A 22,757-nucleotide genomic window follows, 5' to 3' on the forward strand; every position below is an offset into this window, starting at 1 on the left:
GGTAACCCCAAAGCAATAAACCCTCCCCTCATAATAAGGCCCAAGACATATTTTGTGTGTAAAAAGAAAATAAGACCTTGTCTTATTTTCGGGGAAACACAATAGTGTGGAATGAACTATGATGTTCTCATTACATCACTTAAACTTAAGTTTTCCCTATTCCTTTTAGTGGAGCTATTTAAACAAGTTATGCTTACTTCAGATACAAAAGCCCATTTAATGTGCCAGATAGATTTGGCATCATCTTTAAGCTTCCATACTTTTGTATACAGAGCACAAAAATAGTCTCATATAGTCAATGACAGTTGGCTGTTACAGAAATGCCTGTGCAAGGCCTTCCTTTCCGACAATTGTGCAGGAGTGTTTGCCAACTGATGGCAAGCTTCCTCCATCATTTCTTCTTCCTCATATAACCACACATATGCAGCAGTCTATCAGGAAATAGTCTGACAAAGGGTGGCCTCTCCAAGCTTTGAATTCCCCATTAAAGTTTCACCGGATTCTAGCTGTTTCAATTTCCAGCTGACTTACCAGACTGCTGACTGCTTTCAAAGACTAACAGTCTCTCCTCTTGCTATCAGAAATACAGTAACAACAATGCTTCAACAATTCAAGCAACTTCTTTACTGTTGTGACCTATAATACAGTTCTTTAAATCTGATTATAAAGAAAGCAGTTTCTATGTATTGTTTGCCAACCTGCCCCAAATCTTCAGACATTATGTAACTAAGTTTTGCTCATTAATTTAGTGGGTGTAATTTCTTATAAACCAAAAACATATGACAAACAAGAACTCACAAAGTATGTCTTATACAGCCTTTTCTGTAAATTCAGAGAAGACTTTTCCCAAATGAAGTGCAGCAGATGTTTAAAGAATGGATGCACCCAAATCTAATTTGGAAGTCACTGCTCAAGGCACTATCGCACCTAAGCAAGTTCACTTCAAACTCAGCAAAAGGCACTGATGAAAATCACACATTGGTGCTTTAATGTTTCCATTTCCTCTTTCACAAGACAACTGCCATAATTACCTTAGGGAAGCTTTAAAAGGAAGTCAAAGTACTGAGAGAGAGAAGGATTTAAATGAATTGCTAAAGGAACTACAAAAAAGCTAACAGTAAACTTCCCAACCAAGTACTACCAAGACCTCTCCCAGTAACCCTGACAGGGCAAGCCACTAGAATAGTGGTGGCGAACCTTTTTCGCCTTGGGTGCCAAAAGCATGCACTCGCTATTGCACGCACGCATCTGCCCACCCCCATAATTTAATGCCTCCCTACGCCATGCCCTGTGCATGCACACGTGACGCACACACACTGCTGCCCTGCACATGCGCACAAGGCTTTCTAGGAGCCCAGGGAGGGTGAAAACGGCCTTCCCCCCCCTTGGAGGCTGGAAACAGCCCATTTTCTGACTTTCGTGGCCCGGTAGGTCCGTTTTCCGCCTTCCCTAGGCTCCAGAAGCTTTCTAGGAGCCTGGGGAGGGCAAAAAATGGCCCAACAAGCAAACCAGAAGTTTGGGAACGGACCTCTGGGTTGCCTGTTGGCCCCTTTTTCTGGAGCTGACAGGGCAACGCCTTGCGTGCCCTCAGAAATGGCTTTGCATGCCACCTGTGGCACACGTGCCATAGGTTCGCCATCACGGCACTAGAATATAAAAGGAGAGGAAACCCCACTCCCTACTAGCACTGATGGATGTTACCTAGTTTGGGTAATGAAATATCTGCAAGAAAAAAACCAAGCTCCGGAAGTGTCAAAGTATTTTGTATTATTGCTATCAATTCCAATCACATTAAAAGTCTGCCTTAGTTCTTTAAGAAATATAAAAATAATAAATTGTTACCTTATTCCAGTTTAGTAGTGGTAGAACAGGAAAAGTAAAATCTCCCTCCTCCCCCATTAATCCCACTTGGCACTACGGACTTGTTAAAAGCAATTGTAAATGTGGAAAGAAGGGGAAACGAACATATAATGAAATTTCCTACCTGGGCTTTCCACTCGTTTGTAATGATAGGGATTGATGCAGACTTCCTTCTGTTTTGAACCAAAGGGAAATTCACAGCATTCCAGTGGTTTAAGTTCATGATGACTCTGAAGATCGGGCCAGCGCCACACACGACAATAAATTACATGGGGAAGCCCTTTGCGATGAGAAACCTGAAGTCTGCCATCTAAGGAACGAGGAATTGTAACACAGTTGCTTGGCTGACCAGGACAACTTAATGCTTTTTCCAACTCTTCCATTGCTCCTTTCTTCTTCTTCAGTTTTTTAACTAAGGCATCAACAGCTTTCTCTGCCCATTTTTCCTCTTCATCCCCTTGCTTCCACCCCAGCAGTCTTTTAACAGCTGGGCTTGTGAAGGAGAACAAACTTGTTACATTCATCGTGATTAGTTAGAAGGAAATATTGGAGCACAATTTCTATGTGAAGGAATCCTATATCTCCTTCCAACAACTGTCCAGAGTAAATTCAGATGATCTTTCCCAATTCCGAATTCTTGCAAAATGAACCCAACATTCCAGTCTGATAGATCTCTTTGGGCTTCCAGGACTTAAGGCAGGTACCTACATAACATAAAATTGGGAGGGGGGGATGACAAAAGAAGTTCTGTTAAAACAATATAACTTTGCCAATATGGACAGCATATCTTTTCTACTACACTGGCAAAATTCTGATTCTGACAGGACATTTTTTTATTATTACTGAACATTATTGTTATATGAAGATTCATCATATAATAGTAGTTCTTTTGTATTGTGAAATAAAGCCAATTTTTCTACTCCTCATATACTATAAATACCTCTTTCAAAACAGTCTTCATTAATTTAGATAGCTGAAAGTGTTAAAAGTATATAATGTGATTTCTAACGATCTTTGAAGTTGATCAGCAGTTAATTAGTCTGAACCTTTTGTTAGCAATTCAGAACATTGATGGCTGATATTCCACACCTGAATTTGTTCGTAGTTTATAATCAACAATAATAAACTCTAACTGTCTGAACAACTATTAACTTTTTAGTTTAGTCATATACACTTATAAAACTGCCACTCATAATTATGAAAAATTAATTTTATTATATTGTTACTTGTTATGAACCAGCGAATAAGTTTTAAACATCCAGCTAGCCAAGAATTATTATATTCAGACAAGTCAATCAGTCAGCCAGTCAGTTTGTCTATCTCACACCAAAAGGGAAAAAATGGCTTAACAAGGATTTATACTGCTTTTTTCAGAAATACAGTCTTTGTATATACTGGGATACTAGACAACCTGTGACCCATTTGTTTCAGAAATATTTTCTTACTTAAACAGAGAAACAGAATGACTATAAGCAGCCAAAAATATCAGTGGGAATTGGAGAGACTTCTGACTTCCTGCTGGCTTCTCCATTGAGTTTTGGAAATATCCCTTCATTTCTTTCTTCCTTCTCTCCCTCCCTCTTCCCTTCTTTTTCTCCCTCCTTGCTTCCTTCCTCCCTACCTTCCCTCCATTCCTTCCTTCCTTCCCTCTTCCTATATCTACTAATTTTGACCAATCAAAAATTACAAACAAGCAGACAGAAGACTTTTAGTAAGGTGGTGTAAGGATAGGAAATGTATAAACAATTGATCGATTTTTATTTAATTTTCATGAGTTCTAACACAATCTCATTGCTCAGAAAGCTTGCCCAATAAATTCAAAGAACCATACTAGAAGGCCAGACACTGTGAGATGAAAGCCATCTGGGTAACATTGGGTCAGTCACTCTTTTTCAACCCAACCCACCTCACAGGGTAGCTGTTATGGAGAAAGCAGGAGGAGGAGGAGGAAGGTATGTTGGGTATAATAATCACATTGAGATATTTCTAAAAACATTAAAGATGGGATATAAATATTTATTCTCAAGAAGTCTAAATCTCTGGAGCCAGATGCATCCTACTGAAGGGACTAACAAATGGTTTGGCTGAACACATATTAAGAAAACCCAGTGAACCAAGTGTCAGATGACTGATGTTCCAGTCTTTAAAGAACAGAAAGAAAGCAGGAAAGTACAGACTCTGATATTCTGACCTTGATACTTGGAAAGGTTCTTGGGGTAATCTAAATCATTTTGTGTTAGGGTAGTGTCAAAAGGGGCAATCATCCAAATGAATCCTACTGAGATCAAAACATGTCTATAATTGACATGTGGAAAGCAAAACATTTTGAAGAGTTTGTTTCAGCATTTGTTGTTTACTGCAGTTAAGCTTGAAAAGCTGACTTGCAGGAAGGAAGGAAGAAATGTCAATTTTAAAGTATATATATATATAAATGAAGAAAACCCAGTCTAACTTGTTAGGAAGGAGGAGGCAACCCCCCCAGTTTGTGAGCATAGCATTCATGAAGGAATTCATTCAATTAAATTGGGCCCCGGGACTAAGAAGACTAGCGGCATATATCAAAAACTAATTGGGTTGCTCTAGTTTGCTACAAAACTGCATTAAGAAATCCTTATCCATTGGCCATGCCAGGGAAGGATAATGGGACATCTGAAAAGAGCTGCCAAATGTTATCCTAGACCTAGAGCTTTAGCAGAGACAATCAAGATACTACAGTCAAATGCACTGATATCTTAAGTACTAAGAATTGGCCTATAAGAATTTCTATGTTACAATTACTAGAATTTTTAAAAAAAGAGTAATACCTGGTCTAGAACCCCAGAAACAATGGTACAAATACACCAAGAAGTAATGGTTTTGGCAGGTGCCATTATTAAGTCCAGTTTCTCACACAAGCATTTGAGCAGATGGTATCAAGGCAAATTTCCCTAACCAGTTGTCCCTCATATAATGGGCCCAGGCTACACTTTCCAGAATTCCTGTTTAGCATGGAGTTGTAATTCCTATAGATTTCGAGGTACCAAATTCAGAATTATTGCCTTAGCATAACAAGTTCAGTCACAATTTATATTCTTAATAATTCATTCCTTCAGTATATAAATATGATACAATAGCAAATATTTTCAGAATATTTACAATTTACAATCAAATTTACAGTTTTACAAAATTAGAATACGGCACAATAGCAAATATTTTTAGAAAGGAGTACCAAAATAGGTTGTGCTTTTGCTTTTTCAAAGATCCATTTCCATTTTGGACAGCAACAATTACAAACATCTGCTTTTTAAAATAGCAGTTTTCTCATAATCTGTGTAGGTGTATTAAGAAACACACAGGCTAAAGAACAGACATTTCCATCTATATTTAGATCTGCCCGGTCAGCTGTAATTGCATAATTTCATCAGAACCTTCTGAAACGGAAATACATCCATATTCATCCAGCATTCAAAGGAAACATCTTTGCAAGCAATATCCTTTTACAGACCAACACATGGTCTCATGCTACTCTGTCCAATTGTTAAATATCTTCTTTAGGAAGGGCAGGGGATTTTATTTCTTTATCCATTCCAAAGACATTTCCTTTTATGATCTGAAGAGTAAGGAAGGTGGAGCCTTGCAAACAGGTGAAAAGGGATGGGGAATGAAGAAAAAGAGGGCAGACATTTGTCATTAGTTAACTTCTGTAATGGCATTTGGGAATGACCTTGGGAGACAGGGGAAGAGATGCTTCCTAGGGTAAGATCAGATAAAAGATAGCATAGCTCTCGGCTGGATAGTGGACAGAGCAAGAAGCTTAAGAAAAGACCCCCCCTCCCCCCAGTTTCTCAGACTGTAAAGGAGATGGAATCCGAAAGTACATTTCTCCTCCCAAGATTATCAGGCAGACCAGATAGGAAATACGACCAAATAAGCTACTTCTATTCTGTGGTAAAGTTCTATTAACAAAATCTTGCAATTTATAAACTCTAGTTTACAGTTCACCACAGCTGCTTTCAAGCCATTTGATAAGTCAAAAAACAACATCCCACTAATTCTGATTCTAGCATATATAAATTCAAGCACTTAATATTATCTGAAGATAAACTGTACACTTAGACTCTGACTGTATCTAATTTTAATGTACCATTAACCATTAATTTTATCAAGTTGCACTTTTTTTATAATGAAAGACTGTAGGCAATAATCTGATTAAGCCATCTCCAAATCAGAACCTTTTCTGATTCCCAAATTTGCAGAATTATCATTACAGTATATCATCTCCAAGCTTCCTACTCCAAACTATATTAACTCCTTCACTTGAGCCTAAATCCAAGGATACTAAAATATGCTGAAAAAAAATCCCATAGCTCTTTCACTTTGAAAGCCTAATTTTTGTTCAGTGAAAAATGAAACAAGCTATAACTTGTGCATTCGTCTCTAATCAAATTTTCATTACATATCTTCAAACTGTTTGGAATACTGACAGAACTAGACATGCTCACGGTTTCCTCATGAAATGCCAGTATGAGCAAGTGTTAAATTGTAAGCTAAACACTTCTGACAGTAAATGCCTGTTTCTCCCTATTTGTTTTCATGCATATAAAACTGTTGCATCTCTGATCAGATAACACACGCACGCACACACTCTACCTATCTATCTAATCTATCTATCTATCTATCTATCTATCTATCTATCTATCTATCTATCTATCTATCTATCTATCATCTATCTATCTATCATCTATCATCTATCTATCATCTATCTACCTACCTACCTAACCTATCTATCTATCATCTATCTATCTACCTACCTACCTAACCTATCTATCTATCATCTTTAATTACAATTAATTAACTTAATTAATTAACCATATTATTAACCATATTTTGAACATATCCAACACCAGAGAAATGGTTCTATCAGCCAGAAGAACCATATTTTAAAGCATATATTTTACAAAATAGGATTGTCTCCTGAATTTATATAGTTTCAAAAATGGATACGTATAGCTAAATGCATAGAATTGGATATTACATTACACAGTTAAGATTCTCCCAAGTTTAGGAATTATACCATGCTTCAAAAATAATTCCTTATAAAAGGAAAGTAATTTGATAGTATAAGCTGCAGAGGTTTCAACAATGGCTTCATAGATTCAACATTTTGTGAATTTTGAAATAGAAGAAGAATTTATACTTATCTTTTACATTGGTTAATTAAGTTTCTCAATGTAAATGGGATGGTTTCTTAATATAGTGTAAAAGTATATTACAAGTAGTCCTCAACTTACAACCACCACTGAGACCAGAACTTGTTGCTAAGCATTATAGTTATTATGTGAAAAATCCATGATCACACGGTTTAACAATGGTAGTTCCAGTAATGCCAGATGCAGACTTTAGGGAAGCACCTTATGCTTTTCTGCTCTGCTACACTGGCCTTTGCTTCACCCCTCCAGCCCTGCTTATCTTCTCCCCCATGTCTGCCCTTTGGGGGCACTGCACTTTGTCACATACTACTGATGCCCCCTGTACCAGTGTCCTTCAAAATCCTTCTGATGGCATAAGACATTTCAAATTATTAGTTCAACATAAAGAGAAGCAATAGAAAGGAATGAAAAGTTGCACTATAATCCAAACGTATCCTCACCTGCTCAGAATTCAGATGAATTTAGCAATATTCTGAAATCATGTCTGGCTGAATTCTTATATAACATCTTTGACAAATCATAGAGAACTACAGATCCTTGAATTACCACCATAATATAGCCTGCCATCACGGTCGTAACTCATGACAAATTATAAAGCATGCTAATCATGTGACTAACCTGCTTTTACAAACTTTTTTGCTGTGGTGGTTAAGTGAATGTTGCAGTCGTTAAGCAAAACAATGGCTCATCAGAGGCAGTTTTGTCAAAAGCCGTAAGTAAATGCTGGTTTTCAGCAGAACTATCATTAAATGTGGTCAAGTGACCATGGAACACTTCAAGCAGCTATGCTATAAATGTGACTCAGTTGCTGAGCTCCCTAAATGCAGTCATATGACTGGGAGGGGATTTCAAATCTGGGTCATAAGTCGAGGACTATATACCGTACCAGCCAGTCAGAGAAAATCCTTGAAAAAATTCTACGGCAGATCCAAATACCTTAAAAACCATCTGATAATTACCAAAAGCCAGCATAAATTTAGGAGGAACAGGCCTTGCCAGACTAATTGTATCTTATTTATGACTGAATTAATTCCTTACTGGATTTCAGACATTTTAGATGTAACATTTCTTGAATTCAATAAATTATTCAAGAAAGTACCTTGTATTCTGGTAATAAAGGGTGGGCTGATACATTTGGCAGTATACTGATTTAAATCATTTTTTTCTCCTCCATTTGCCTGGCTGTATTAGTGCATTTTGAAACTCTCAAGTTACTCATTTTATTCAAAAGTTTTGAAAGATTTCTAAATATAAATGTTTTTTAAGACAACTTAAAAGTTTTAGAATATACTTGTAAAACCTTAATAAATCAATATCCTGTTTTTGTAACTTATTAACAGTGATATATTCATACCTTTTTGTATAAACACAATGGAATCTAATACTTCCAAATAATTGTTGCTGCATATACTGTAATCCAGGATCTAAAAAGATTTTTATATTAAAGATAAAACATTATCCCACTGCTTATGGAAAATGGGGCTCTCCAATGCTTTATTCTATCCAGTATTTAAAGGCTTCATATTAGGTTATTTATAATAAATATTTATAAAGAATGAGTACAGGCTTTTTGATTTCACAGAAATAAATTATCTCATATAACAACTGAAAATGCTACTGATCCAAATCAAGATTTCAATCACTGCTGTAACAGTAAATACTGCCAATATGTAGCAACTGACAAACGATATTTATCCTAAAAGAAAAAAACCTTTAAAACTAAGTTATTATCTACAATTTGATCCATCATAAAGCTCCCAGCATCCTTCCATAAAGCATTTCTAATGTTAATTTAGCAAGGGAAAGGGATCAAAATGCATTTTTCCAGAAATAAGATACCAAGTTTTGAACTAACAGGACAGAAATAGAAGTTAAAACAAATCTATTCTATTTTGAATCCTATTAAGTAAAAGTATTAAATATAAATATTTCAGCAGGCTAAGGAAAAAGAAATTGCAATAAGTGAAGATGTCAAAAAGTTTGGAGAATATTGGGTATCCTCCTTTTTATGCTACCCATTAATTATTTGAAGACAAACTGGGTTTGCGTGACTTTCATTTAGTCTGATACTCAAATCACTGTTCATATGATTTAAATAGATTGGTGTAATGTTAAATTGTGTACCTAAAATTAGAATTTATTTTAAACATCAGATTTAGAGACCTTGGTGTATAGTCAATTTATGGTTTTCCTTTGTTGGGAAAAAAAACTACTTAAAATCCTAGAATGAAGATACATGTTTGCTTTCAGTTCTTAAACCGGCTTTTTATTGATGAAATTGGGAAAAAACTTATCAATATGATTCTGTATGAGCAAGGTTTTAATTTGTTGCTTAAAAATGGAGTTGCCATTATGTATCTATTCTGGTTTTTTTAAAATTTATGTCCATATATGAATTTTTTTCCTCTTAGGTTTTTTTTTTTTTGGGGGGGGGGTATTTTTAAAGATATGTTCTTTTGTATTTACTTTTTTGTCATTAGATTATTACTGCAATGAAATAAAAAGTGCTCATCAAATCAAACTGAGGTATCCAATCAGATCTGATAAGGCAAAATTCTGAAAAAGAATTCAAAGGACAACTCACGGTAAAAGCCAAGTCTCACTTTCTATTTCTCCGAAGGGCAGAATTTATACTTTATGGTACACGAACAGAGATGCTGACTCTTCAATCTTAGTTCTGCTTCAGTAAGGATATAGAAATGCTTATCTAATTTGCAAAAGATACAATATTACTGTGAAATTTTGTTCCATTAAATAAGAAAAAATTATAATTTATAATAATTTTATAAAGGTTTATAAGTAACAGTATGAAATTTAACCAAAAAAGGGATGTTCTTGGTTAAGAAATAAAAATCAAATGCACAGTAATAGTGGTTGTTAATTTTTGTTTTGTTCTGAATAGTAGCCCATTACAAATCAACCATGACTCAGCAGTCTGATTTAGCTACAAAAAAATACATGTGAACCTTTAGTCTGCATTAACAGAAGTGAAGCTCCCAACAAAAAGGAGGTTTTAATACCATTCCATTTGATGGTGATCAGGCCTTAACCCAATATTCTGTGCACAATATTTTAAAAATAGTTAAACAAGAAATTAAAACAGGTTTAATAAAGGGCAAGTGTATGATCAGGGAATAAGAAACTCCTATGAAAAGAAAGTTAAAGAGCTGGCCATAACTAGCCTTACTAGAAAAAGAACTGAAAGGTTGACTCACAGAAAAAGACAGGTCCTATTTTCCAGTTCTCCAAAGGGCAGGACTTGAATTTTCTGTTACACGAAGATAGATTCTGATTGAACATCAGAAAAAACACCTAAAGGTGTGGTCTGTGCTTCACTGAATGTGTTCAAGAACAGGTAATGTCTATCCTTCAAGGGTTCTTTAGTTTGGAGTCATGTACTGTGCTCAGCATTTTCAACTGTCTAAACTTTCAGATAGATCCTCTATTCATTTTATTAATTTAGTTTTTTAAAATATATTATGTGACATCTTGGAATCCAATTCCAGGTACTTTGGAGAAGTATTTGCATTAAAATAATCATATTTTCTATATATAACATTTAAAAACAATAGAATATGCTTCATAATTACAACTCTCTATATAAAATCCAAATCCTAATTGACTTATACTTGTATGTATGTATGTATGTATGTGTGTGTGTATACATACATACATACATACATACATACATACATACATACATACATATATATATATATATATATATATATATATATATATATATATATATATGTTGTATTTGTACTGATAAATAAATAAAGGGAGACTAGTATAGATCTATTTCAAGCTATTTAGCTCTCATCAGCTAGCGATACCCTTACCGGGCTGTATTACATATTAGGCAGATGTATTAGCCACTAAGCCACAGGCTCTCCTCCTTATCAGCTGAGTGAGGGAAATAGGTATGTATTTGTGTTACAACCCCTGGTATGCCCAAATATGGGAGGGAACTCACGACTCCCTCTTTCTGTCTATCGGCTCATTGCAGGAGACCATCCAGGCATCTAATATATATTATATATATGCCTAAATCAATTAGGATTTTATTAGATTATAACTGTGGTTGATAAAGAGTCAAATACAATTAAAGCTGCAGATTCTAAAACATTATAAATATTGTGGGATAGAAAAAAGGGGATTTCAGCAAACCATCTGAAAGAAAGACAAGTTATTATGATTGCCATCAAATCAATCTACAAAAAGTTTTAAGTGTAACTTCCAGCTGGACAGGTAGCGATGGTCTAAAATTTCTGTTCATAGACAATGTCAATGCTGTCACATGTCACATTTTGGTTGTTTGACAACCAGATTGAACTTATTTGTTTGACAACCAGATTGAATTTATGGCTATTTGTAACATCCTGTGATCACATGAATGCAATTTACTTCTTTTTTTTTTTGCTGCAAACCAATATTTTGTTTCCAGTTTCTGATAAAAAAAGTGCAATGGGTTCACATTGTGACTGTGGTGTTTGCTTAATGAGAGACTCAAAAAATGTCATAAAATTGGGTCGGTCAAACAGGTGCCTCAACTTATGACTGTCATGACATACGGCAGCAATGGTGAACCTTTTAGACTCTGAGTGCCCAAACTGCGTGCCTGCATCCCCAAACTGAAAGGTGCGCATGGGTACAAACACGCAGACATGCATGCATGCACAGCAGAGACCCAAAGGCCAGCTGGCTGGTGGAAGGCTGGGCATCCCAACATCAGCAGTGCAGCAAGAGTTCAGATCTTTTTCTTTTGTGAACTTCTGTTTCGTCGTTTGCAAGGAGAAGCTCACGAAAGAAACGCCACGGAGATCTCACCTGGGGTGATGGCACGCATGCCAGCAGATAGGGCTCTGCGTGCCACACGTGCCATAGGTTTGCCATCACTTATTTATTTATTTATTTGATTTGATTTGATTTCTAGACCGCCCCCTCTCCCCGAAGGGACTCGGGGCGGTGTACAGATACCAAATTAAAAACCTTACAAATAATCATAAATATAGTTAAAATTGAATTAAACTTTAAACCCCTGTACAAATTTATAAAAATTAAAAACTTAGCCTAAGACCAAAATTTAAAAACGGACATATGGTGTAAATTTTGAGCTCTATTAGAGTTATAAATCGAAGGTTACCTGCAGATCATATAGAGCCCCAACTGGAGCAACTCCAGAGATATTAGAGGCCTTCTTGTAATTCTGTTTGGCAGAGATCTAGAAAGGCCTGAGGATAATGCTCCCCCCAAAAATGAGTCATAGACTAGGAAGCAGGGCTTCTCTATGTTAGCTCCCAGATGTATACTTGGAAATACATTTTCGGCATCTTATAAAGCCCTGAATTCAAGAATGTTTGGTTATACACCACCCATCTGTGTGTACACATAAGATGCGGATTGTATAGCCCAGCTTGGGATTCCATAGCCAAATAAGTAAATATGTCTTTTATTTTCTACTCACATAGCCATATTTTGCCTTTCTTCCTAGGAGTCTAAAGAAACAGTGGCTTTATTAATGTTGGTTTAGACAGAGAGGAAGACTGACCTAAAGTCACTAGAGACCTTCCATGATTGAGGGTGGACTTAAACTCGCATCTGCCTTTCCCTAAAACCTTAGCTGCTGGACATGTGCTAAAGCAGCTGATAGAACAGCTTTTCATTCCTTTTGATCTCATACCAATCTGGATGTGTGATTAGTCACATGCTTACCAGAAAGAAATCTGTTAGAGAAAGATTTCCGTCCTTCATTCAGTACAATCATTTCCTGACCAAGACTGAAAAACAAACTCTCCTAATTCAAGTGAAAGTACATTCTAGGGCCTTCTGGTAATTCAATTTTCTCTTTTCCAACCTCATTAACAAATTTGTAGTGGCCCACATAATTATTGTTGATGCAAATCTTTCTTGGTTAGCAGAAACCTTGATGGATCTGTTGTGTACAAAGAATCTACCAGTGACACGAACTGAACTGCAAACACAAAAGAGTAACACAGAGTTTAGTTTTGCATGCGTGTTATTTGATACTACAATTTCATAATTGCCAGGAAGTTTGTTGCAGTCGCAATCTGAATTAAGTACAAAATATCTACCTAAGGACAAAGCTGCTTTCATTAGCAGATTTGTTGCACTTTAATCCCCTTAGAGCAACTCTTCAAATATACAGTTTAGAGCCAAACACAGTGGATAGAGTACTTGACAAAAGCTAAACTTAAATTCTGTAGCTGACCAAGGACTTAAAGCTAAGTTCCCCAATGTTCTATTTTTAGTGTTACAAAGCTATTGAACATGTGGTAATCCACTGGAAAATTAAGATACAGCAACTTTTCAGAAATGCCTTTAGTCATACTCAATGGTTTTCTCTTGTTTATTATTTAATAACTTACTACCTGCTCTGTTTTGGGGAACAAAAGAGAAAAGTATTGCAGAAGCAAACAATATTCTCTTTGTATTTTTAAAATTCTTCACCCCTATATTGCCTACAAATAAATAAGGTAACAATTTTAATATTTGATCTCTTAATATATTTAATTATGATAACTGAACTAACACACTCACAAGTTGACTGCCTCACGTTATCCTGAGATATCACTTGGCATTTTACTGCTGTAAGTCAATTTGAGATCTACAGCAGGTTGGAGAGGCTAGTAATGATGCTCTCTGCAGTCTCTAGAGAGTCCAAATTATACACAGCGTACATTATTTATAAAGTTGGATGATGCCTCCATTAGCCCTGCAAGATTACACACCAAGAGAAACCACTTATACTTGACAAGACAGGCTACACTGCATTACCAGCACAACTTAATTCAGGTTTACCTACTCCCTAGACCGATCTTGCCTTCTGTTTACACACATTAAGCAGGAATGCAATGAGAGATTTATTTGAAAATAATCACTGTCAATTTACAAGTTCATGCCTTTCTTTTGAGAATTAGAATGTTACCTGCCACTTCTTTTTCTGCCAGCATATGCTGTATATGTGAAAAACATTGGGATTTTTATAAAGCTAATACCAAAGTCATTTAAAGTGGATAGTAGGGTAATTATTGCCTATGTTGCTGTACAGCCATCAATAATTCAATTTTCCTACATGTCTTCATTACATGTGAATATCTCCACCAGAATTATTTTCTACAGCTTATGCACATCGAGAACCAATTTCTTCCTAGGATATCTCTTTCCAGCAAACCATACACACACACATGGGAAGGAGAAAGAGAGAAGCACCTTCTCAGTTTCATCAATGCTAAAAAAATTAAAATCTCGGCCACCCCTTTCCACCTCTCCCTTCCTTATAACTGCAATAGGGAATGTATATAGCATTATTAGAGACATTGCACAGAGTTCTCCCACAATCAATTTTACTGAAAAGACAAGTACAATTAAATGATGGGTGAGATAATCTATAGCTATGGAAATACATACACAAATATGTATTTCACTGGAGAGTCTGAAGGCAGCATCCAAAAAAAGCATCCTTTGCGAATGGCAAATATGCATTAACAAAGAAGGAGGGGTGATGTCGGGGGAAAAAGCAGAAAAATACAAATGTTTTCATCCGTAAATATATATTCTACTTTCCTTCAATGGAATTGTAACCTTAGAGATTCTCAACATCAGTATGCTTATCTCAAATCGCTATTGTCTTAGCCTCTGTAAACAGTGGAGTCATCTGATCAAGGATATGCACAAACCTCGCCCCCCCTCCACAAGTAAAGAGAAGGACACTGCAGAAGAGAACTGTATTTGATTATGTGGAGGGGGTTGAAAGGGTCAGAATTAAAACAAGGACAAATCAGTACCCTTGTAACACAATCTGGCCTTGAACCAAAGTGATCTTATCAAGGACCATGGCTAGGAAGTTTTAGGCTGTTTTAGCTTTTGCAATCATGCCCTGAAAACTTAGTTATACTTTGAGAAAAGAAGGACCCAAGTATTCCTATTATCAAGAGGACTTAGGCATTTCCAAAAGCTTTTCAAATAGAAGCCACAATAGTTATGCTAAATGGCCTCTTCAACCCTCAGCAGGTCATCCTCAACCCTTTCTGGATGCAAAGCACACCTATAAAAATAAGAATTACATAGGTTTAAAGTGGCAAGTGCCTAGAGGAAGGCTGTCTCATTGTTGCTGGAACTAAACAACTAGTTCTTGGAAGTCTATGGAGATCCTCAAGTCATCCATATCCCCATTGTCCTAAAGGTGTTTTTTTCAAAAGGCACCTGGACTTTCCACTCCAGTTGCCTTTTGAAAAAGCCCCTTTGGGATCCTGCTTGGAAGTGAACCTCCGCAGTTCCAGTTCATTTTAAATTCTTAAATAAAGACACGCAATTGAAGGGGCAGCAGGTTAGACAGAACAAAGCCTCTGCCAGTTATTTTTAAAGGGGATTGAGCTTTTTTATGGCTGCAATTCAAGCACCAACTCTTTTTGTTACAATGCTGGAGTGACTTGTCCTAGACCCAATTAGACTTTGGCCATTTCCACCATGGAACTCTTCCATGAGTTTATATCTGCTTTTCCTTCCTAAGACAAACAGTTGTTCCCCAGTATAATGAAAATAAATGTGGATTAAACCTGGTTGGTATCTGTATACATTTAGCCACAGTAAAGATCTGTTGTCTTATCCTTAAGCATGAAGCCACTCCTCAAATTAAAGCAGCTTTTCATATTCATACCCTGTATTGAGAAATTCTAAGCCAGCCCACACACGCAGCCTCATCCACTATTAACAAAGGGCAGAAAGAAATGGCTATCCTCCGTTTATCATAGCTTTCCGCTACGAATTCCCATAAACCTCACCAAATAAACCCGGAGGATGGGTGTGAGGAGAAAGCCAGGTTTCTACTGTGAGCAAACAAAAAACTCCCGAGTGGGTCATCACTAATAACGTCAAAAAGGGAAGTTTGGGCAGAGAAACCTGCCACTTAGAAAGGAAAGAAATCGGGCTTGGGAAGCGTCTCCCTTCACACATACAGAGGACACACACACACAGAGAGACAGAGACAGACAGAGAGAGAGAGAGAGGGAGAGAGAGAGAGAGAGAGAGAGAGAGAGCGCATCAGACAAGAAAAGGAAAAATGCTGAATTGCAAAGCAGAGGGTAAATCCATTGTGTTGGTTCATCTTAACTACTGAAGCCCAATTGGAAGGCCAATTTCTTCACTTTGGCTCGGAATACCGAGAGGATCTCCTGACTGGGAACCAACCAGACTCTGGCTTTTCCATTGCTTTTCCTCTCCTCTCCCCCACTTGAGAAGTGGCAGCCGAAAGGAAGTGGAAAGCAGAGAAGGCGGAGGGGGTGGGTGGGTGGAGGGTCTATTTTACCTCTGGAGCTAAAAAAGGTCTCCCCACCTCCACCACCACCTCCTCTGGAGGAGGAGAGGAAACTTTCTACAGCGTTAAAACCGCCGCCGCTGCAAACCGCCTCGCTCTTTTCGGCTCCTCTAAACAGCACAGCCGCCATCATGAGAGCAACGAAAGCTCTCCTTTGCCCTAATCGCTCCGCACACGCGCGCGATTCAAGATCGTCGCCGCTCAGCCTCACCCTGCCTGCCCCTCTTCCACTCCGGCAGCCGCATGGTGTTAAAAATAATAATAATAAAGGCCCGCAAGGAAACGGCAGAAAAGACAAAAGAGGAGGGATGGAGGCTTCCCCCCCCACACCCCAAAAAAGAATAAATAAATAAAAAATAATAAGGGAGGAGAAAGGACACAAAAGCCGGTGGGGGGGGAGGATGACTCCCCAAGGAAGGCAAGCTCGGAGCGGCAGAGAGAGTCGCCAAAAAAAGCCCAGCTCTTACCAGCTGTCCGCGAGGGGCGAGGCGAGGGAATAAGGGAAAAGATCATGCAAAGCGTCCGGGCAGCGCGTCGCAGCTGCTTGGACAGGCGGGCAAAGTCCCACCCGCTGCCGCCGCGGCTGCTGCTGCTGCTTTTTCGCTCTCGCTTCCAGAGCCGCCGCCGTTGAGCAGCCCAGCGCTCGCTCCGCCGCTGCGCCTGGATTGATCTGGTCTCGCTGGCGTCAGAGAGTCGGAGCCACCCAACCTCCACTTACCCCACACTGCCAATACACAACATACATACATACATATATATATATATATATATATACACACACACACACACATGCACACGCTCTGCCTGTCGGCCAAGTTAGGGATCTTCTCCAAATGCCCGCCCCCGCGTCGACAAAGAAGGCATGGCTGGTTCGGCTGGAGAAACCGCTTCACGACTTTTCCCTCCCTCTTTCCTGCTCCGCTCCCCGGCCCGCCCGCAGGAGGACTCGCAGCCATGGAGCGGAGCGGAGCGGCGGCCTGCAGCGGGAGTGCAACTTCGGCGGAGCCATTTGCCAAGGGCTATCAAAGACACGGGCAGAGGATTTCGCTTCCAGTTCTCTGGAACTCGGGCGCGGCTTCGGTGGCAAGCCTGGGAGCTGTATGTATCCCGAGAGGGCCCTGGATCAGAAAAAGCAGTGGGTTCCGAGCTGGTAAAATTGGTGTTTATGTGAAGTTCAGGAGTTTGTCTATATGGACCGGCATCCATATGGTGCTATCGCCAGATTTCCCATTTTCCCAGAAATGCAATTTGTTTCGTTTGACACACACACACACACACACACATACACCGCCAAAGACAGATAATTTCACGCATCGGTGTGCACACAAGTATAGGTGCCATTCTGCTGAAATAGGTTCAGAACTTGCTTCAGAGACATCAAATGAGTTGTCCTGGATTAGGCCAAAATTTAATCACAGCATTTTACTCATGGGACATCATATGCTTCTAGGAGGATCACAAGGAGAACAGGAGGCATCATAGCTTCCTATTAGCCAAAACTATCATTCAGAGAAATACTCCCCTCCAAAATGCTTTTTCTTCTGTATGAGTGTCTAACATTCTGGCCAAGCCGTCTTCTGGTTCTTGGGTTCAAAAGTCTCCATAAAGGTCCAAGCAACTTCTCTGACCCCCTTCAGCAACTATAGCTGCTTTGCAGCTTTGAGGTTCAAATCTGGACAAACCCTTCATTCACAAACTAAACATGTCATCAACTTTTTTGTGCGGATCTATTACTTTTCATTTACATTTCGTAATCAGAATTCATGATAGTGCTTCCTTTTTTCTCATTGATAGCTAGATTTGCTCAGGATTTTGTTTACATATGGAACACCTTTTGAAAATGTAAGTAAACGATCAATGATCCCTGGCCCATGTATTTGTTTACACTCTTAAAATACTTTAAAAGCTACATGAGTCAATTTGCTTCTAAGAAATCAGATGAGTTGTACTTGATTAGGTCAAAGTTTCATCTAAGCACAACATTTTACTCATCCTATGAGACACCCACCATATGTTTCTAGGAGTTTTTGCCTTTGCAGAAACTGTTAGGATTGTTCTTATAAGTGTTATTTTTTACAGTGGTAATTTCTTTCATCACACTTTCTACCAGTTTGCACAGTACAGATATTGCACGGACCTTTCCATAATGTTCTAGATCTTCCAACATTTCTTAATTAATTCCACCTCAATGGCATACTTGAAATAAATTATGTAACGATTTAGGATTTTGTCCAGTCATCTGGCAGGAGGATAATTCTCTGAAAACAGAACAGATTGGAATTTGGTATTGTGGTAGAAGCAGGCAAAAGAAAGCCAGTTTAAAAATGGACTGAATTTGGCATGGGATTAGAACAATATTCCAGAATTTCTCCAATCTTAAAAGACAGGCAGTGGTGGGTTTCTAACCGGTTTACTACAGGTTTGCTCAGGCACGCATGCAGAAGCGTCCAGACAGGTGGACAGAGCCTCCCGTCACTGCCACTATTGCTGCTCTTAAGCCTCCTTTCTCCTTAATAGGAGAGCTCATATTAAGTGAAGAAGAATGATAGAAAAAAGACTCGTAATTTGTTATTAGCAACAAATTATGAAATCTTCCCACTATTTGCTCAACCTTCAAGGACATGCAAAGAATTATTTCATCTTTTCTACAATCGTTTCTTTAATATTCCTCTGCTAGCCAATATTCCATCCATCTCTAGAATTTGTTTTTCCTAATGTATATTTTTATCCTACAGACAGTTAGATGGTTATATTAAAACGCAATCCACAAGGTTTTGAATGTCAACATTTGCTGATTGATGGTGGATACTATTGTGCCTTAATAATTGAACGTGGTACTATCTTCACAATTTTAATCCAAGATATGTTATAGAAAGTGATGGATTCCCTGGCTTTTTCCCCTCTTACCAAGAACCACCTGGCAACATGAAAACTACTACCAACTGGTCTCCTTAATGTGGATGGGTAAGGAGCAAAGCTGTGCAAATATAGTAGGTGCTTTGAATGGCAGATTAAGCCATATGTCAAGTCCTACTGAAGTCTATTCAAGTTACCAAACTATCAGGCAAATAGCGGTGATTTCAGAATCCAAAAACTCGAGCTCTTTTGAAAAAAATACTAAATTCTTGCCCCCAAATAGTTTGGCTGACAAGCATAAGCATGGTAGTAGTGGTGAGATGAAGAGGGAAGAAAGTGTCTCCATGTGCCAAGAAGGTTTTGGATCTGTCTCAAAGCTGATTCCTCAGAATGTGCTTGAACATCAGCTCCCAAATCACCAGCCACTTTGAGCAAAACCTGGGAATTTGGGCAGTTGCAGTCCCAAATATTGAAGAAAGGCAGGTCTACAGGTTTGCATTGTTTTTTAATCCTGTTTTTGAAATAATTACCAACATCATATGTACTGTAATATATTAAGGCAGAATTTTTAAAAGGACCACTGAAATGTAACAGATAAAATCCCAAAGGTGCCTTTTCAAGAGGCAACTGGACTGGCATTGACAATCTGCAAAATTAATAATAACATCTTTTTCTTGTCTAAAAATATTTTACTGTCCTTCCCATGCAATATTGCAACTACTCTGGGAGATGAAAAAGAGATATGAATTCAAGAGTTCTGTGTGAGAATTTACTTTTCCTGGCCTAGGAAAGGTGCAAATTTGGCACTCCTGTGATATAACTTAGCATGTTATGAATTATTTCTTACTTTCAGTTACATACGTTCCATTATGTAAGGAATAAAGGCAATGAGCTTCAGAAAATAATTAAAAACAAATAGTCATGCAGCCTTAAGGAAAGACCATTGCCAGGAAATTGTGTAATCAACCTATATTTCTGATAGAAAAGGAAGAGAAAACTGAAGACAATCAAATCCAGTACAAAAAAATTAGGAAAAGGATACAAAATAATAAAAGGATTTGTCCAAATATACAACAGTATATTTGTAAATATTATATTACTAGAGTCATTCAATAACTCAATAGGCCCTTGAAATTGTATATAATGGTCTTGTAGTATTTCAACATAGGTTTATAAGTTTGGAAGGATTTGTAGGCATGAAGATAAATTACTTTTTGTTTTATACAGGAGGCATATCATCTTGCTCAGTATTGGCCCATCTTGCCAAATGGAGATTAGATTTCCACACTTTGGTAAAGTTTAGTAACTAGGAAACAAATTACAAAACTTTTAAAATCATGTTTTATTGAGTTAACCACAATTAACTAGCTCACAATATCTTAAGCCGTCAACTAAACCACGTTCCCATTTGATACAGTACAGTAGATGAATTTGATTACCTACCTGTCTACTTCATAGTACACTAAGCTACAGTGTGATTTATTTGGATTTACCTTAGCATTTTACATGAATCCACCAATTGTGATTTCTTAAACTAGGTGTTATACTAATATGAATATTGAACATGGAAGTGGAGAGATAAAATTGGAATGACATAAAGGTTTTACTGTTTAACATCAAAAGATTAAAAAATATTTGGAAGATTAAAAGATTAAAAACTTGCACATATGTGCTAGTCGTTCCTGACTCTAGGGGGCGGTGCTCATCTCCATTTCAAAGCCGAAAAGCCATCTGTCAAAAGACGTCTCCGTGGTCATGTGACTAAACGCCAAAGGCACATGGAATGCTGTTACCTTCCCACCAAAGGTGGTTCCTATTTTTCTACTTGCATTTTTATATGCTTTCAAACCTGCTAGGTTGGCAGAAGCTGGGACAAGTAATTGGAGCTCACTCCGTTAACCATTGCTAGGGATTTGAACCGCTGAACTGCTGACCTTTCTGATCAACAAACTCGGCATCTTAGCCACCAAGCCACCACATCCCTTTATTTGGAAGATTAGTCTAATGGTAAACTTTATAAGTGGAACCCAGTTGTATTGAATAAAGACTGTTGGTGCCATTTTGTGTGTGTGTTTTGTCATTGTTGTTTATAATCAATATTAGGATGATTAAGAAAAACTTTGAAGCTATGAAGCTTTCCCTGTCCATAGAGGAAAGTTCTCTGTTGGAAAAGCTGTGCCAGCTTCAAGAAAATCTGCTTTACTTTCTCTCAAGGAGAGAAGCAACCTAGAACTAAGGAGAAATTTCCTGACAGTTAGAACAATTAATCAGTGGAACGACTTGCCTCCAGAAGTTGTGGATGCTCCAACAGTGAAAGTTTTTAAGAAGAGATTGGACAACCATTTGTCTGAAATGGTAGGGTTTCCTGCCTGAGCAGTAGGTTGGACTAGAAGACCTCCAAGATCCCTTCCAGCTCTGTTGTTCTGTTCTGTTTTTTCAGTGCTAGTTGCTTTCTAAATGGACTAATATTCAGAAGTCACCTCTATTAGCTGAGCTTTATCTGAAGAGTTACTGTCCATGTCAACCTGTATTCCTTAGGAGTGGGCAGGGTTCTAGTTTCATCCAGAAGTGAGTGAGACTTTCCTGCAGCTCAAGAACAGGACTCTTTAAGGATCAGAACTTACCTGTCTGTCCCGTGTTTCCTTAGACTCAGAGCAAACTACCATGCCCTGTTCTGTTTGAATGGCTACTACCAGTATGTCCTAATCTGGTTTAGCCTACTCCAAAAGAATGGAGAGAAAATAAAGATGCTCATCAACAGGACCTGAACTACAAATTAAGCACAGATCTTCTGTTCATAATCTCACACTCTAGGGAGAAGTTTTTATATTTCTGTTTTGAGTAACGATTTCTAAATAGTCAGCTGTGCATGTAAATAAATATATATTCTCTTAACTTGAGAGTATATGTTGTGCTTTACTTTTGTAGATATATATCGGCTTACTTTAGCATTGGCGCCTCTGATTCTCTTAAGCAATTCCCTGTCCCCTATTCTTCAGATTATACTTTATATTTCTTTGTACATGTGGAAATATAGTATTATTTGGAGCCTTAAATTATTGGAAGAATGGGACACTGGTCTCTGAGCAGAACTGAAGCATCGTAGAGACCAAGAGAAGCAATTTTGCTTTCATTTAATGTTGAGGAAGATCAAGCTCAGAAAAAGTGAATTCATTGCTTCAGTTTGAGTTCACAAATAATCTGCCTTCCACGTCACTAATTGTTTTCAGAAAGTAATGTAGTCATGCTTCTTATATAAGTATTAAAAAGTTAAGCTTCCTATCTCACCATGCTATTTTTCTATGGAAAAGGGTGATAAGAAAAATCCAAATATGATGGACAAAAATAACTGGGTTTGCCTCTGTGTTAAAAAGGAGAAAGATTGTCTTTTGTAATGAGGCATAACCTATCCTGGCATGATTCTCTGAGTTAGCAATATTGGCATTATTCCCACCACTGTTGCTGTAGTGATGATTCATATTGTTGTTTGAGCTTTTACTTTGATCATTATTTCC

The 22,757-nt window shown here is 37.8% G+C and overlaps 1 protein-coding gene across 1 annotated transcript in view; it reads right to left on the reverse strand.

The window, feature by feature from the left end:
• The window catches only part of SMAD1 (SMAD family member 1), a 45,986-nt gene extending 28,749 nt beyond the window's left edge, over positions 1 to 17,237 (reverse strand). Inside the window, exons 1-2 of the mRNA XM_081959951.1 lie at positions 16,854 to 17,237; positions 1,985 to 2,564 (exon numbers count right to left, since the gene is read on the reverse strand). Of these exons, the coding sequence (XP_081816077.1) occupies positions 1,985 to 2,384 (400 nt within the window). The 5' untranslated portion in view covers positions 2,385 to 2,564; positions 16,854 to 17,237. The remainder of the gene's footprint in view (positions 1 to 1,984; positions 2,565 to 16,853) is intronic.
• Between the last annotated feature and the right edge of the window lie 5,520 nt (positions 17,238 to 22,757).

This window comes from Natrix helvetica (genome assembly GCF_964273705.1).
Source record: "Natrix helvetica genome assembly, chromosome: 7".
In the NCBI taxonomy this organism is placed as follows: Eukaryota; Metazoa; Chordata; class Lepidosauria; order Squamata; family Natricidae; genus Natrix; species Natrix helvetica.